Raw genomic sequence first — 14306 nt, 5'->3', positions numbered from 1 at the left:
GTTAGTCCATTTGACCCACTGATCTAACTGAAAAACTATTAATATCTTTTAAGTGCCTGAAGTTCCTGAAGAAGTTGTTCCTGAAAAGAAAAGACCAGTGGTGCCTCCTAAAAAACCAGAAGCCCCACCTGTCACAGGTATGTGTCAGCTAAACCTTACTCTGCAGAAGAAATATCCTATTCTTAAAAGCAAAGCTTGCCTATTGCTCTTCATTAGCCTAAGTGTCAAACTACTAATATCTTTCAAGTGCCTGAAGCTCCTCAAGAAATTGTTCCTGAAAAGAAAAGACCAGTGGTGCCTCCTAAAAAGCCAGAAGCCCCACCTGTCACAGGTACTGTCACTGACCCTAGGCTTTATAAGATCTCGGTCTTCTGCCCTTGAGATTATTTTGGTCTATTGGCCTTCATAAGTCCTAACTGTAATTTCACTAATATCTTTTAAGTGCCTGAGGCTCCCAAAGAAGTTGTTCCTGAAAAGAAAGTGTCTGTGACTCCACCTAAAAAGCCTGAAGTACCACCTGTTAAAGGTATTTGTTACTGACTTTAGGCTTCATAAGCTATAACTCTTGTGCTCTTTAAATTATTTTGGTCTATTGGCCTTCATAAGTTCTAACTGTAATTTCACTAATATCTTTTAAGTGCCTGAGGCTCCCAAAGAAGTTGTCCCTGAGAAGAAAGTACCCGTGGTACCTCCTAAAAAGCCAGAACCCCCACGTGTTAAAGGTAGTCATTCTGATGTCCCTGTGTTTGATACTGTCCATTTGTCTTTACTTTATCTAATTATGAAACTACTAATATCTTTAAAGTACCTGAGGTGCCAAAAGCAGCTGCTCCAGAAAGGAAGGTGCCTGAAGCTATTCCCCCAAAAGCAGAAAGTCCTCCTCCCGAAGGTAATAATGAAACTATTTAAACTAGTATCTTTAAAAAGATAAATGTCTCTGTGTTGTGAAAATCTTTTTGCAAAAAATGCCATACATGTTAGTCATTTCTAGCATTAAAATGAGCTGGTGTCTTTAAGTGTATGAGGAGCCTGAGGAAATTGCCCCAGAAGAGCCTCCCCCTGAAGTTGCAGAAGAACCAGCTCCTGAAATTATAGAAGAACCAGTCCCTGAAGTTGTGGAAGAAAAGCCAGCACCTCCTGTGCCTCACAAAGGTACATGGCAAGCAGCTAGGTCACCTCAGCCAGTCCATCTCCCTCTTGCCCTCACAATTCTGAGCATCATGAGCTTGTCTCTTTCTCACACTCATCTTCACTGCTTCTAAAACATAAATTCAATGTCTTTAGTGACCGTGCCACCTAAGAAACCTGTTCCTGAAAAGAAAGCACCTCCTGTTGTTGCCAAGAAACCCGAGCCACCACCAGAGAAAGGTATTTTCATTACCACTAGCTTCTATAGCCAGATGTCTGTCTTTAAAATATTATATTCCTTTGCTCTACTTGATTTCCATATGGCATTGAAAGTACAAACTTAAAAACTACTAATATCTTTTAAAGTGCCAGAAGTGCCCAAGGAAGTGGTTCCTGAAAAGAAAGTGCCTCGTGTTGTCCCCAAAAAGCCAGAAGTTCCACCTGCTAAAGGTACATGTGGTTGTTCACTATTTGATGGAGGTAGAAATGGGAATGTGTTTGGCTCTGTGTAAATGTAATTAATTTTCACTGGCAATTGTTCACAATGTTGAAATACTAATATCTTTAAAGCACCTGAAGTTCCAAAAGAAGTTGTTCCAGAAAAGAAAGTGGTTGTTTCCAAAAAGCCAGAAGTCCCACCAGCTAAAGGTACATGTCACTAATAAGATTCTGCAGAGAGGTACTCACTCTTGGCCCCAAAAGTCACTTATTATCAAACTCTTTTTTGCCAATTTTCTATTCACAACTACAAAATTGTTATTCTAGATTTTTAGGGTTTGTATGATTTTTTAATCACTAAATTTTTTTAAATGGATACATTTGTTACAAGCACTTGAGGAGTTTACTAACAGCATTTGTAGTTCTTAATAGGCCTTGTTTTCTTCCCCACTACATGAGGGTCCAAGGACAGATTACTGACTTTATTGTGTTTTCTGTTCTTAGATATGTCCCTGAGTTATTTTAATAAAATGTGAAGTAAAAGTGGCTTAAGTTTCATGTACTTCTCAACTACCCAGAAATAAAACTAACAAATATCTTTTAAGTGCCAGAGGTGCCAAAGAAACCTGTCATAGAAGAGAAACCAGCCGTTCCTGTTCCCAAGAAAGTGGAGTCTCCTCCCCCAGAAGGTACCCGTAAGATAATTACTAAACTATCTCTTATGACTATTTCCAATTTGGGCTTGGTTCCTCTTCTTTTCTAACTCATTATCTCTTGATCGTTTCCTAACCTGTATTTGTCTTACTTTATTATTCTAAGTTATATCTGATCAAATCTTTTTTGGGTTATCAGTCAGTGGTATCTATATAGGTCATGGTAAGCTGTATTAAGCTAAGCTTCCCTAAAGTACACAGAAAGGAAGATGGGAGAATAACAAGTGTCAATGACATTAAACACCAAAAGGTCTTCCAAGCATTCAAACCAATAAACACCAAAGTCAGTGCAATTAAAATAGATTTCATCTTAACAAAAATAAGTGAGGATATTGACTGAAACAAGGGGAGAAATCAAGATTGTTATTTACTGCTTTGATGATTTGTGCATTTTGGAATTTTGTCCCACATATTGAAATAAAATTCACCAATATCTTTAAAGTGTATGAAGAACCTGAGGAAATTGCTCTTGAAGAGGAAGAACCAATTCCTGTAGAGGAAAAGCCAATTCCTGTTGAAGAAGAGGAGGAACCAGAAGCCCCACCTCCACCAGGTACAAGACAGGATCCGGTACAAGGGAAAACACTGTCATTTGATTTTCACATTAATAATATATCCTACTTAAGGTAAAATAAGTCTTCTATCTCCTTGCTTGAAATTTGCCTCATTGACAAGAACAAAAGATATTTTCACACATAAAATTTTGATCCTACAGATTTTACAATGTACATATCACAAACATACCTGTGACTTTTTATTCTTGGTTACTTAATGTGTCCTTGTAATCATCTGACTCTAAAATCAATTCCTATTCTTCAAGTGCCTGAAGAGCCCAAGAAGATTGTCCCAGAGAAGAAAGTTCCTGTCATCAAAAAACCAGAAGCTCCACCTCCTAAAGGTAGTTACATTAAAATAAATATTTATGTCCTTTTTGTGTCTGATATTCACACTCTTTCCTTATTGTGTATTGTGCTGTATTATGTTTTTATTAACTGTTTTCTGTATGTTATGGTATTTAAGAGACTTGTAAAATTAATGTGAATAGATTATATCTTATAATTTTACATTATTAAATGCTACTAATATCTTTAAAGTACCTGAGGTGCCAAAGAAAGTTGTCCCAGTGAAGAAGGTCCCAACTGTTAAGAAGCCAGAACCACCAGCAGCTGAAGGTATTCACATGATCACTGACTTCCTCATTCTAAAAAATACACTTTGATATCTTAAAGTGGAATCCAATAAGTTGTCCTTAATGTTATTGCAAACTAGGGATAAACGTCATTTTTGTTTCCATAAAATTTAATGCAGCTCCATTCATTATCGGTTTTCTTATTCTTAACATTTTAAATGTTTTCAACTCTTTTTAAAACAAAACTAATATCTTCCAAGTGCCTGAAGTACCCAAGAAACTTGTTCCAGTAAAGAAAGAGCCCATGCCTGTTGCCAAAAAACCAGAAGCCCTGCCTGAAAAAGGTATCTACCAAGAAGAACTATATTTCTCTGACCAATATTTAAGCATTTTAATAATAGTTATTAAGTAAAGGATACTGAATATAAAATAATACAAAACTACATTTCATTGAAAGAATTGTAAAATAATGAAGAAAAAGAGAGAAAAATGAAACATTTAAGGAGGGAAAAGTATGACAGAGAGTCAGTTGTATGGTAATATATTACATGGCTACAGGTGGTAAAACAATGGCCATCTCTCATTCCACGGGTAGACAGCCCAAAGTATATTTGATTGGTTGTTGCCATTAACAAGATACTGTTTTAGAAAATATAAGATTTGGGATGGAGGTGCTGCTCAAGTGGTAGAGCACCTCCCTAACAAGTGCAAGGCCCTGAGTTCAACACCAGTGTTGCCAAAAAGTAACAACTTAAGTCTAATACAGATAGGAGGTAATAGGATTTCCAAACTGAGTTACAAAATGCTAAGAAAGACAGAGCAAGCAAAGATTAATTTTAGGCAGAGGAATCATGGAAAACTGCATGAAAGAAATATAGATCTAATGTTTGGTGGATTTTTACATGTAGAAATCAGGGAAATGGTATTGAAGGCCAAAGGAAGGACATACTGAAAGATACAAAGGCAGAATGACCTAGAAAAGTCAAGGACTATCAGATAAATTTAACATAATTTGAATATGGATTGGTTGTGGAATATCTTGAAAGATAATGCTAGATATAAAGATAGGAGTATATCTTGAAGTTCTTTGAATGTCAATATAGGACTTGTACTTTATTCTGCAACCACAGGTAGGAGAAAGCTTCAAAGGTTTTGAAGCAAGGTACAGAGTAATAAGATTTGGCTCTAGAAAGATAACTATAGCAGCTCAAGCTACTGAAAGACACTGGTAAAGTAAAGAGCCACTGTAATGATTTTAAGTGTTTGAGAGTAATAAATATCCAATGGTGGTAAAAGTGAAAGGGGGAAGTAAACTTAAGGGGGGCAGAGTTTGAGTTGGTACCTATTATTAAACCAACTAGGGAAATTGAGGAGTCTAAGATAATTGTAGAGGTTGAAGCCAAATGGCCAAAAGTTCATTGGATTCCTGAGCTGTTGTTAGAAAGAAGACAGGAAATATATTTTTCATTTTTCAAGTATGGAAGTTGGGAATATGCATTAGGAGCTTAGGAAAGAGATCAAGCCTAGAGATGTAGATCTTAAAGTCAACCACATGGAAATAAGAGTCACGCATGCAGGAGTGATTCCTCATAAGATGTAAAGCCATAATTTTTAGTGCCAAAATGAGTCCACTGAGAAACACCTACATGTAACAGTACACAGAAGGTGAGGAGCAACTGAAGAAAGCTGAGAGAAAATCCATTTATAAAATTAGGATGCCCAAAAGGGTGCCGTGCTTCTGAAGCCATTTTCCCTATGAACTCTTGTTAGATGGTCTTTCTCCTCTATGGGTCTTCCCCCATCCTCTACAAAGGTGATTTTTACCTGCTCTTTGCAGAATCTTGCACATCTTCTAAGTCCTTAATAGTAAACTAAATCAATATCTTTAAAGTGCCTGAAGTGCCCAAGAAAATCATCCCAGATAAGACAGTACCTGTTCCAATGCCTGAAGAACCAGAAGCTCCACCTGCTCCAGGTACATGGCTGCTATATAAATCTTGGGAAGATGACCGTCGTCTTCATCATCTTGCTTTGATTATAGACAAGTCTTCTGTATTTATCTTTTGTCTGTCTCCTGTGTTGATGTTATGGGATCTTGGGAACATCTGAGTAATATGTTACAAAGTGTAGTTGATGTGCTATGTTCTATTCTGAATAGAGCCTAATATAAAATACTATGTTTTTTAAGTTGAAGAGACTCCTGAGGAAATAATATATGAAGAAAGAGCATCCATAACCATTGATAGAAAAGAGACTCCCCCTGCTGAAGGTATACACATATACAAATACAGATTTTTTGATCTCTTGAAATCTGCTAAAGATACAAAAATATTTATAAGGTGACATTCCTACTTGAAATTACATACAAAAGCAGCCCAGCACATGTTTGACTGCTTTGTTCTTCAAATAGTTACACTTCTTTTGAATTAGAATCTTTGACTTTATTATTCTCCATGGTAATTAACAATTCCAAAAGGCACAGTTTATTGAAGCAAAACTGGAACAATTCTACTGGATCCTCAAATGATTACCAGTAGCAAATTTTAGTCATTTCATTTGCCATCCTCAGACAAGGAATAAACTAGTTAATAGAAAGTTCAAGTGTAAGAAAATAGAAATCCCTTTTTCTACACAAGTGACTGCATGAATTACATATTTTTGTTTTTGTGAGTATAATCTTTGCATCTGTGTGAAATTTGAAGAACTTTATGTTGCAATCTTATATCCTTTATCAACATTCTTTAAAGAACGTGGAATTGAAAAGCTTATTGAACCTGAAGAGCCTGAACCTGAACCACAGCCAGAAGAAATACCCATACAAGGTATTCAATTAACTGGACTGAAATCTTCATCATGTTCTTCATCTTGAGCTGCATATTGTTCGTGTTGTTCTACATGGGAGATTTCTTTGTATCTGTGTGTAAGATGTTGTTTTGAATGTGCATCTTCTTATGTTCCCATGTCATTTGTATGCCTTATCTCATGTCAATGTGTCTTGTCTGGATGCTTTCTGTGTTGGTTTTATTACTGCCTTTCCTATATTTCTCATCACCTGTGTACAGTGTTGACGTTTTTATATTTTATGTGGGACACTGTTTTATTTTGGACACTGATATTACATTTCAAAAGAGCAAACTTTTTACTTCATACATATTTAAATTTCTACCAAATAGACAGAATAGACATGCTAGCTAACATGTATGCTAATTCTTCTGAAATACTTTTTCAAGAACCTGAACCTGAAAAGAAGGTTATTGAGAAACCAAAACTCAAACCAAGACCACCAGCCCCTGCTCCTGCTCCACCTAAGGAAGATGTAAAGGAGAAAATATTCCAACTTAAAGGTATAAAGCCTTTATTAACCTGCTTCAAACTTCCGTCCAGCCAATTGAAATGGAGCTTGCAAGAAATGCATTACTTTTGGAAGTGTACGCTTTTAGATGTGATCATGTTATCAGAATTGCAGAGACGTGTTTCTGCTGTCTAGAAGCTCTGGGTAGCCTTGTCAAGCCATGCTTGCTGCCCCAAATGTCAGACAGTTCACTGTTAGCATTATCCGTGACATCTGAATACAGGGGCTGTCCAACTAACTTTCTTATGTGAGGTGGGGAGAAAGGTCTTTTTTATTTCCAAGCTGAATTGCTATGCATATCTTGAAGTTTTATGCATGTGGAATATATAATAAATCTTCGCAAAATATTTTAACATTGCAATAATAAATTTATATCAGTGACAAAAGTTTGTTTTTAAAAAATAATATATTCTTTTAAATATACTAAAAGGAATATATTTATGATGTCCAATAGTTGATATGTGCTCATGAAAAGAAAGCGTATGAACAACCTGTCACTGCTACTCCCCACTTTTTTTTTCAACCCAGTTGTGTCCTCAGGTGGTTCATAGGTGCCTGGGAAGAGTGGCTCTGAATACATTTGATATCCAGCATCTCTTCCCAGTATGAAATTTTCCTTCTTTCTATGCTTGGACTTTTCTTTGAATGAACACAGTATTGTCTAATTTTTTAATATCAACATCTATAAAAAGGTCTGAAATAATAGTATGGAAAACATACTATTCTTTCTTTTGTCATAAAAAGTCATTTTGTTTGCAATGTTATGAAATTTCTCAATCAGAATTTAACCTTGAACATTTTTCTCATACTTATATATCTACACGGCCAGAATATTCTATTAAGACATCACTTCAAATGATTCTTGCCCCTCTACAACTCTCCTGAGTTTTAGGACAGATGTAGACAAGGTGGGCACCTCTCAAAATGTCATCCATCTGTTGATTGATAGTCTGTGAGGACATACACTTAAATGCATTTCCCTTTGTGTAACACTTTTACTCCAAGGAAAACTACTTCCACCTGTGAAGAATAAAAATTGTCCTCTTTCTCAGTCAGTCTTAATTTACAACTCAGTATTGCAATGAAACTGCCATCTGTTTTCATGCTTTCAGTGCTTCTTTTATGTTCTTTGGTGGCTGTTCTTGGCTATTGTTAATGCTTTCTGGTTATAAGCAAAGCTTGGTTTGAGTAAAAAGTTAATTGTTTGCTTCAGATTAAATACACAAATAATAAAAGTAAATCATATTCTTTAAAGCTGTTAAGAAGAAAGTTCCTGAAAAACCTGAAGTTCCAGAAAAAGTGGAGCTCAAACCTCTGAAAGGTATTTCACAGGCTGGAGAATCCATTCATTTGTATTATCTCTTCCTCTGACTCTTTGCATTCTTTCTGTCTTCATAGACTGTTCTCCCTCTCTTTCTCTCTTTTTAATGATCAGAGAAGGAGAGTAGTCTCAATCATTTCTTGTATTTTTGTGGCTTTTTATGGTCCTCACTCATGAGTGTTGATTGTTTTCTTTGTCTCCCATCAATTTCAAACATTGGATGGACAGGTGTTGTTTATCTTTGTCTCATCTCCAAATGTCTACTTGCATTTTTCTAAGCTTAAAAAATAAACCTTTATTGCTTAGCTGAAATTGTTATCAGGAGACATCCTAGGTTAAAATACTGAGTAGTTGTATGCTTTGGGGTTTGGCTGGACATCATCATTTTAACCTGTGTGATAAGCACTACAAGTCATAGCATTCAATACTACTAAGTGATTAATAGGGATTTCCTCATGACTTACCCGTCACTCTCTTTTCCCTGTCTCCAAGACATTCTTTCAGGTGTACAGATCTCATAATTTAGGAAAATGTCATTACATCTGCAGGTCAATTTTCAAAGATACTCTTCTTTAAATAGTCTTTTCCCTGTTAGACCCTAAAGAAAAATAAATCATAAAAGTCTAGAAAGTATCTACTTAAAATAAACTTAATTTTTCTAATAAGTTTAGTGGAGAGCAGTATTGTGTTTAAGTAATCAACACATTCAGACTCAGAAATTGAGTCTGTTCTTGATTACTCTGAAATTTTAGAAAAATCACTTATATGAGCATACACTCCTGATTTATAAGATGGAGCTTACAATTTTATCATGGGTTTTGACTAGTAAATATTAAACATTAAAATGGCAAATAATGACATATAATGGGCTTTAAAAAAACAGCCATAATAGTGTATGTCTGCACCTAAGACTCAAACATAAATAAGATCTTAAAAATAAAATAATAATAATAAGGAAAAAGAAATGCACAGATATATTTTCATTCTGTCCATTATATAAGTAAAGGAAATGTATATTTTGCCATCTCAGCTTACATTAATTAGATGCATGGGTTATAAGAATACTGATAATTTACATAAAGTATTGAAAGTAAGGACAGGACAGTTTATCATGAATAAAAAATTTAATGTTTACCTGTGAAATTTTACTTAAAATATTTGACATTATAAAACATGGTTATATACAATGAAAGTGAAATACCTGTCTGCCTGTTGTATGGTTCAGTTTTTGAAGTAAGAGTTAAGCAAGGTTGTCTTTATCACACAAAAACTATTAAATAAATTTTAAATATCTCCTTTAAGCACCAAAGTCTGAGGCAAAAAGATTGCTAGTTCAAGGTCAGCCTGGGCTACATACCATGATCCTGTCTCAAAATACAACCCCCTAAATTTCTTTTCTTAAGCACCAAATGAGAAATTTTATAGAAATATCTGATAAATTCATATTTCATAAATAAATGTTAGATGATCCAAATAAATGTTTTAAAATCTATTGTAATTGGCATCAGTAAAGAGGTAAAGTGATTTTGTTATCACTAACAGGTTTGTTTTTGTTTTCCTATTTAAGTCTCAGAACTTAGTAATAGGAGGCTGCTCTAAAAAAATAACATTGTCCACAAATGCTTGGCATTCACTGTAACTACAAGACGGAATTAATTTAGAATTCCTTGGGTTGTTTTTCATTAAGATTTTCTTATTCATAAAAAATGAGCTTCTAATGCTGGCTTTGAAATTCCAAATTCAAATTCAAATTCAAATTTAAATTTATAATCTTAAATTGGCATTATTTGAAAAAGGAAATCTTAAGGAAGGATATTTCTCTTCAACATCAAGGTCATAAACCACAGTCTTTGGCTTTCTCTTCCCATCAATGGAGAAGAGTGAATGTTTGCCCAAACTTCTTTCAGTATCATTTAGTATATTTTTAATGGTCAGGGAGATACCACTGTATATTGGGCAATAAAAAAGTACAAACCGGAGCAAGATGCTGTCAAGAAACCTTGTAATTTGATGAAAAGTTCATTAAGTCAGTACAGAACAACATCTTCTATACTCATTAAAATGAATATACTTGTCTGAAGTTAATGAAATCAAATCTTTTCACAAGGTTATATAGTTATTTGCAGGGAAAATAATTTAAAGTGAACTATTTGCTTTTAAATTCTGCAAATTTTTGTGTAAAAAAAATTGTTATTTGACATGCTTTAGTTAACCAATTTGGGGAGAGACATTTTTCTTGTTGAAATTCCATTTTTATATGAATTCACTTCAAAATTTGAAATCATGTTCTTTTAAGTGCTTGGAGCGGAAAAGAAAGTTCGCAAATTACTTCCTGAGCCTAAACCTCAGCCAAAGGAAGAAGTTGTTCTGAAAAGCGGTACAGTATTTTTAAACTGTGACATCAGTTTTAAATATCTAAAAATTGACTTGAAAGCTCACAAAATATTTGTTCCTTAGTTTTCTTTGAGTTACATTTCCTACTTATTTTTGCTTCATTTAAAATTAAGGAGGCTATCGTTTCTGAATCTTTTTAAAAAGAAGACAAATTTTGTGAGCATTCATCGTATTTTGAAATTTATGTTAATAAACATGACTAAATTCATAATATTCTAAGCTAACAATAATGACCACAAGCATCATTTTTGTAACCAAATTATGTAGTAAAATACACTAAACCTATTAAATATCTTACACAAGACTATTTAAGCCTAAATTTGTATCCAATTTTAAGCTATTACACAGGATCACTATAACTAATAACATTTTTAAAAATCAAACAACTCTTTCTTAGAAGTAAGATATTCAAGTGAAGATGTTCTAACATTATCTTCATATGCAATTAGCTGATTTCTAGGCTATATGTCTTCAGATATCTCTGCTTAATTAAACTTTCTGCTTCTTATTTAAATACTCAATAAATTTTAATATTGAATTAATAGAATTCATTGCTATTCAAATTGTTCATATTTTATTTGAACCACTTCTGCCATACAATTGTCTCTGACATATAAAATGACTGAGTGCTGTGTAAATTAATACAATAAACTTTTATTGGGGAAAAAAATAAAAGCATTTGTAGTATAAATTCTAACTTTCTAGGGCACTAACTTGCATGCTTTTCATTTTCCTTGCTTTGTACATTATTTGCATTCATCAAGCTTGTTCAACATCTTCATTAGTTTGTCTTGGTTAACATATAAACCTTTTTTGTCTTTTAAGTTTTAAGAAAGAGACCTGAAGAAGAAGAACCTAAAGTAGAACCTAAAAAAGTAGAAAAAATTAAGAAACCAGAAGGTAGGAATCTCAGTGACGATTTGTGAATTTATCTTTTAACAAAATGGACATTTAACAAAAGGTTTATCTTGTAAACATAAATGAAGTTAAACATAAACATAGCTTCATATTTCATCTGTGTATAGTGTGTTTTCCATTGTCTGCTTTCTGTTTAAATAGTAATTTTTATAGTAATTCCCAAATCAATTTATGTCTTTCAGTTAACTGTTATTATTTCTTTGCCATGTAAGTTCTTCCAGTAGAAATGACTGAAATAATAAAGTTGGCTGAAATAAGCTCATGAGAGGGTGCTGACAAATAGTTCATAAAATTTGGGAGTTTTTAAGTGAGATGATTTTTATCATCTGTCTATTCTCAAGGGAGTAATTACTGAGAACTATTGTAGAAGCCATCTAGAAAGGGACAATCCATGGGGATGGGGAGCAAGTAGGTAGAACAAAAGAAAGACAAATAAAGGGAGCAAGTCAAGAAGAGCAAATAAAAATGAATTGATTAAACATACATTTTTTGTAAAAGACATCAGTAGCATTCTGAAAAATAAATTTTTTGATCTAATAGTTTAGATAAGGTGATTTCTGAGTGTTCAAATCTTAACACTAGAAAATAATCTTATTTTCTTAAAGTACCACAACCACCTCCAAAGGCTGTTGAAGAAGTAGAAGCACCACCAGCTACTGTTCCACAAAGGGAAAGGAGAATTCCTGAACCAACAAAAGGTATAAACCTAATGACACTGTCTTAGTTTTCTCTAAAAATACAAATATGTAGCATTAAAATATTATGCTGACAACTAGATTTGAACACATGACCTTAATTTGATTATCACATATATCTTAACTGTCTTTACTATTTCTCTTTTCTATGTAATATTCTAATAGTCACCCACTTGTTCAATAAATACCATGGAAAAATATGTTAATAGGCAGTGAGTGAATAATAAAGATAAACCAAATAAAATTGCCTTACTATAATTTTTGAATATTTTGTATGAAAAGGGAAATAAATTTAGATAAATTCTTGATTTGATAACTGTATGTGTATAGATTCTAGTATCTTCCTTGTTACATCTGCTTAATTTAATCTTGACTTTGTGAAAAACTTCAAAAGTATTGTGATAACCTACTCATTTCTGTGAATTACTTTAGTTCCTGAAATTAAGCCACCAATACCTCTACCTGCACCTGAACCAAAAGTGAAGCCTGAACCAGGTGAGCAAACTTATCCTCAGTGGTGCATCCCTTCATGCTCCACACAAATAAAGTACAGTTAATTTTAAAAAGTAAGTGAAAATCACTATGCATCAAATAATTTCTAGTGTCTCAATATGTTTAATATAGTGTTATCTGAAAAACTAGTTATTTGAAGATTTTTACCAAATAGGGTTTTAAGAAGTGACAAATGGTTGTATTAATACAATGACAATCTCTCTACAGAAGTGAAAATAATGAAAGCACCTCCTGTGGAACCCACACCAACCCCCATCGCTGCCCCTGTGACAGTGCCAGTGGTTGGAAAGAAAGCAGGTATCTGTCCTGTACTTTTCTTTTTGCTAGTTTGCTCTGGTGACTTAATAAATACATTCACCCTGGATTAAAATTCAAGCCCTCTATGCTGAAATGCAGGTGCCATTTCAAATGTGAGGATTCGTGATCAATTCTTATGTTTTCTTTATGTGATAGACTTTACCCATCTAGTCTCTCATCCAGTGGGTGCATCTTGTGTTTTAACTGGATTGTGTGTTCCTACAATACATCATTTCCTTCACATGCTTTGGGGATTAAGTAATGAAGATGTTTAGGACTGATGAAAACTAAGAAGACAGACACTCTCTAATAACACATGTAGGAATCCCATGAAAACCCAAATCATATCCTGTAGCCTACAGGAACCATTCCTCCCTGTTTCAAAGGGAATGCTGGGATAATGAAAACGTTTTATAAATGGACAATGTTGATGGTTTCACAACATTGTGAATGTACTTAACACAACTGATTATAAAAAATGGCTAAAATGGCAAATTTCATGTAAGGTGCATTTTAACAATAGAAAAGAAAAAGAAAAAAAGGTTGCACATTTCAGCCTTTAAATTTATATGAGAATTTTGATCAATAATAATTTTCTTAAATGTATTAACCTAATGGTATAGCCACCTCAAGTCCAAACTTAAGGTACTTCTTATTTGTTTCAGAACTATTTCTCACTCAGGTGGTAACTTTCAAACCAAACTGACTTGATGCATAATTATTAATCACTGATAAATACACATCCTAACTATTTGGCCTGTGACAAGTTACTTAGTCTCTTTAACTTTTTATTTAAGATTTTCCCAAATATTTGGGTTTTAATTGTGACGTGAAAAAACATACTATGTTCTTTTGGGTAGAGTTAATTTTTAATGTTCATGTTATGTTGCGTCACTGACATTTATGATTTGAGTATTATTCTTACTTTTAAAGTTTTACAATTCCAGTGTGGTACCTTTCTTAGTTCAGAAAAAAGTGATGAACCATTATCGGGTTAATTTCCTTAGCTTTCCCTGATTTCTTTGTCTGTTCAACTTAAATACAAAAAGAAAGGCTTTTGGTTACCTCTGGCCATTTTCCTTTTGTCTACACTGATTCCTTATTGACAAAAGCTTATTTTCTTGATTCTCATAACCAACACATACAAATATATACTATGTGTAGCTAGATAAGAGCAAAATCTTTCTCACAGGTCAACAGTAAGCCTTCCAGAAATGGAAAGAGAATAAAAGCACTTGCCAAAAGAATTACACTAGCAATTTACCTTGGTCGCATCAATCAAGACTATGCCTTCTTAGAAATATCAAAGTATTCTCTGCAGAAATCATACAAATTAAACCAACTTCTCTTTATAAATTAATATTTATAACGAAGAGTATGACTCCTCCCACATGGTTCACTATTACAC

General features: G+C 33.7%; 1 protein-coding gene across 2 annotated transcripts in view; it reads left to right on the top strand.

Annotated features, from left to right (window-relative positions):
* The window catches only part of Ttn (titin), a 270679-nt gene that overhangs the window by 144569 nt on the left and 111804 nt on the right, over positions 1 to 14306 (top strand). For both annotated transcript variants that reach the window (XM_074071183.1, XM_074071182.1), the window contains 24 exons: positions 54 to 137; positions 248 to 331; positions 443 to 526; positions 639 to 722; positions 806 to 889; positions 1018 to 1152; positions 1285 to 1368; positions 1495 to 1578; positions 1699 to 1776; positions 2172 to 2255; positions 2722 to 2832; positions 3100 to 3177; positions 3374 to 3451; positions 3669 to 3752; positions 5300 to 5383; positions 5597 to 5677; positions 6156 to 6230; positions 6639 to 6752; positions 8016 to 8081; positions 10378 to 10458; positions 11301 to 11375; positions 11999 to 12091; positions 12521 to 12583; positions 12809 to 12898. In XM_074071183.1, the coding sequence (XP_073927284.1) occupies positions 54 to 137; positions 248 to 331; positions 443 to 526; positions 639 to 722; positions 806 to 889; positions 1018 to 1152; positions 1285 to 1368; positions 1495 to 1578; positions 1699 to 1776; positions 2172 to 2255; positions 2722 to 2832; positions 3100 to 3177; positions 3374 to 3451; positions 3669 to 3752; positions 5300 to 5383; positions 5597 to 5677; positions 6156 to 6230; positions 6639 to 6752; positions 8016 to 8081; positions 10378 to 10458; positions 11301 to 11375; positions 11999 to 12091; positions 12521 to 12583; positions 12809 to 12898 (2058 nt within the window). The remainder of the gene's footprint in view (positions 1 to 53; positions 138 to 247; positions 332 to 442; positions 527 to 638; positions 723 to 805; positions 890 to 1017; positions 1153 to 1284; positions 1369 to 1494; positions 1579 to 1698; positions 1777 to 2171; positions 2256 to 2721; positions 2833 to 3099; positions 3178 to 3373; positions 3452 to 3668; positions 3753 to 5299; positions 5384 to 5596; positions 5678 to 6155; positions 6231 to 6638; positions 6753 to 8015; positions 8082 to 10377; positions 10459 to 11300; positions 11376 to 11998; positions 12092 to 12520; positions 12584 to 12808; positions 12899 to 14306) is intronic.

Source organism: Castor canadensis, chromosome 4 (genome assembly GCF_047511655.1).
Source record: "Castor canadensis chromosome 4, mCasCan1.hap1v2, whole genome shotgun sequence".
Lineage (NCBI taxonomy): Eukaryota > Metazoa > Chordata > Mammalia > Rodentia > Castoridae > Castor > Castor canadensis.
This window is presented reverse-complemented; position numbering and strand designations above follow the sequence as displayed.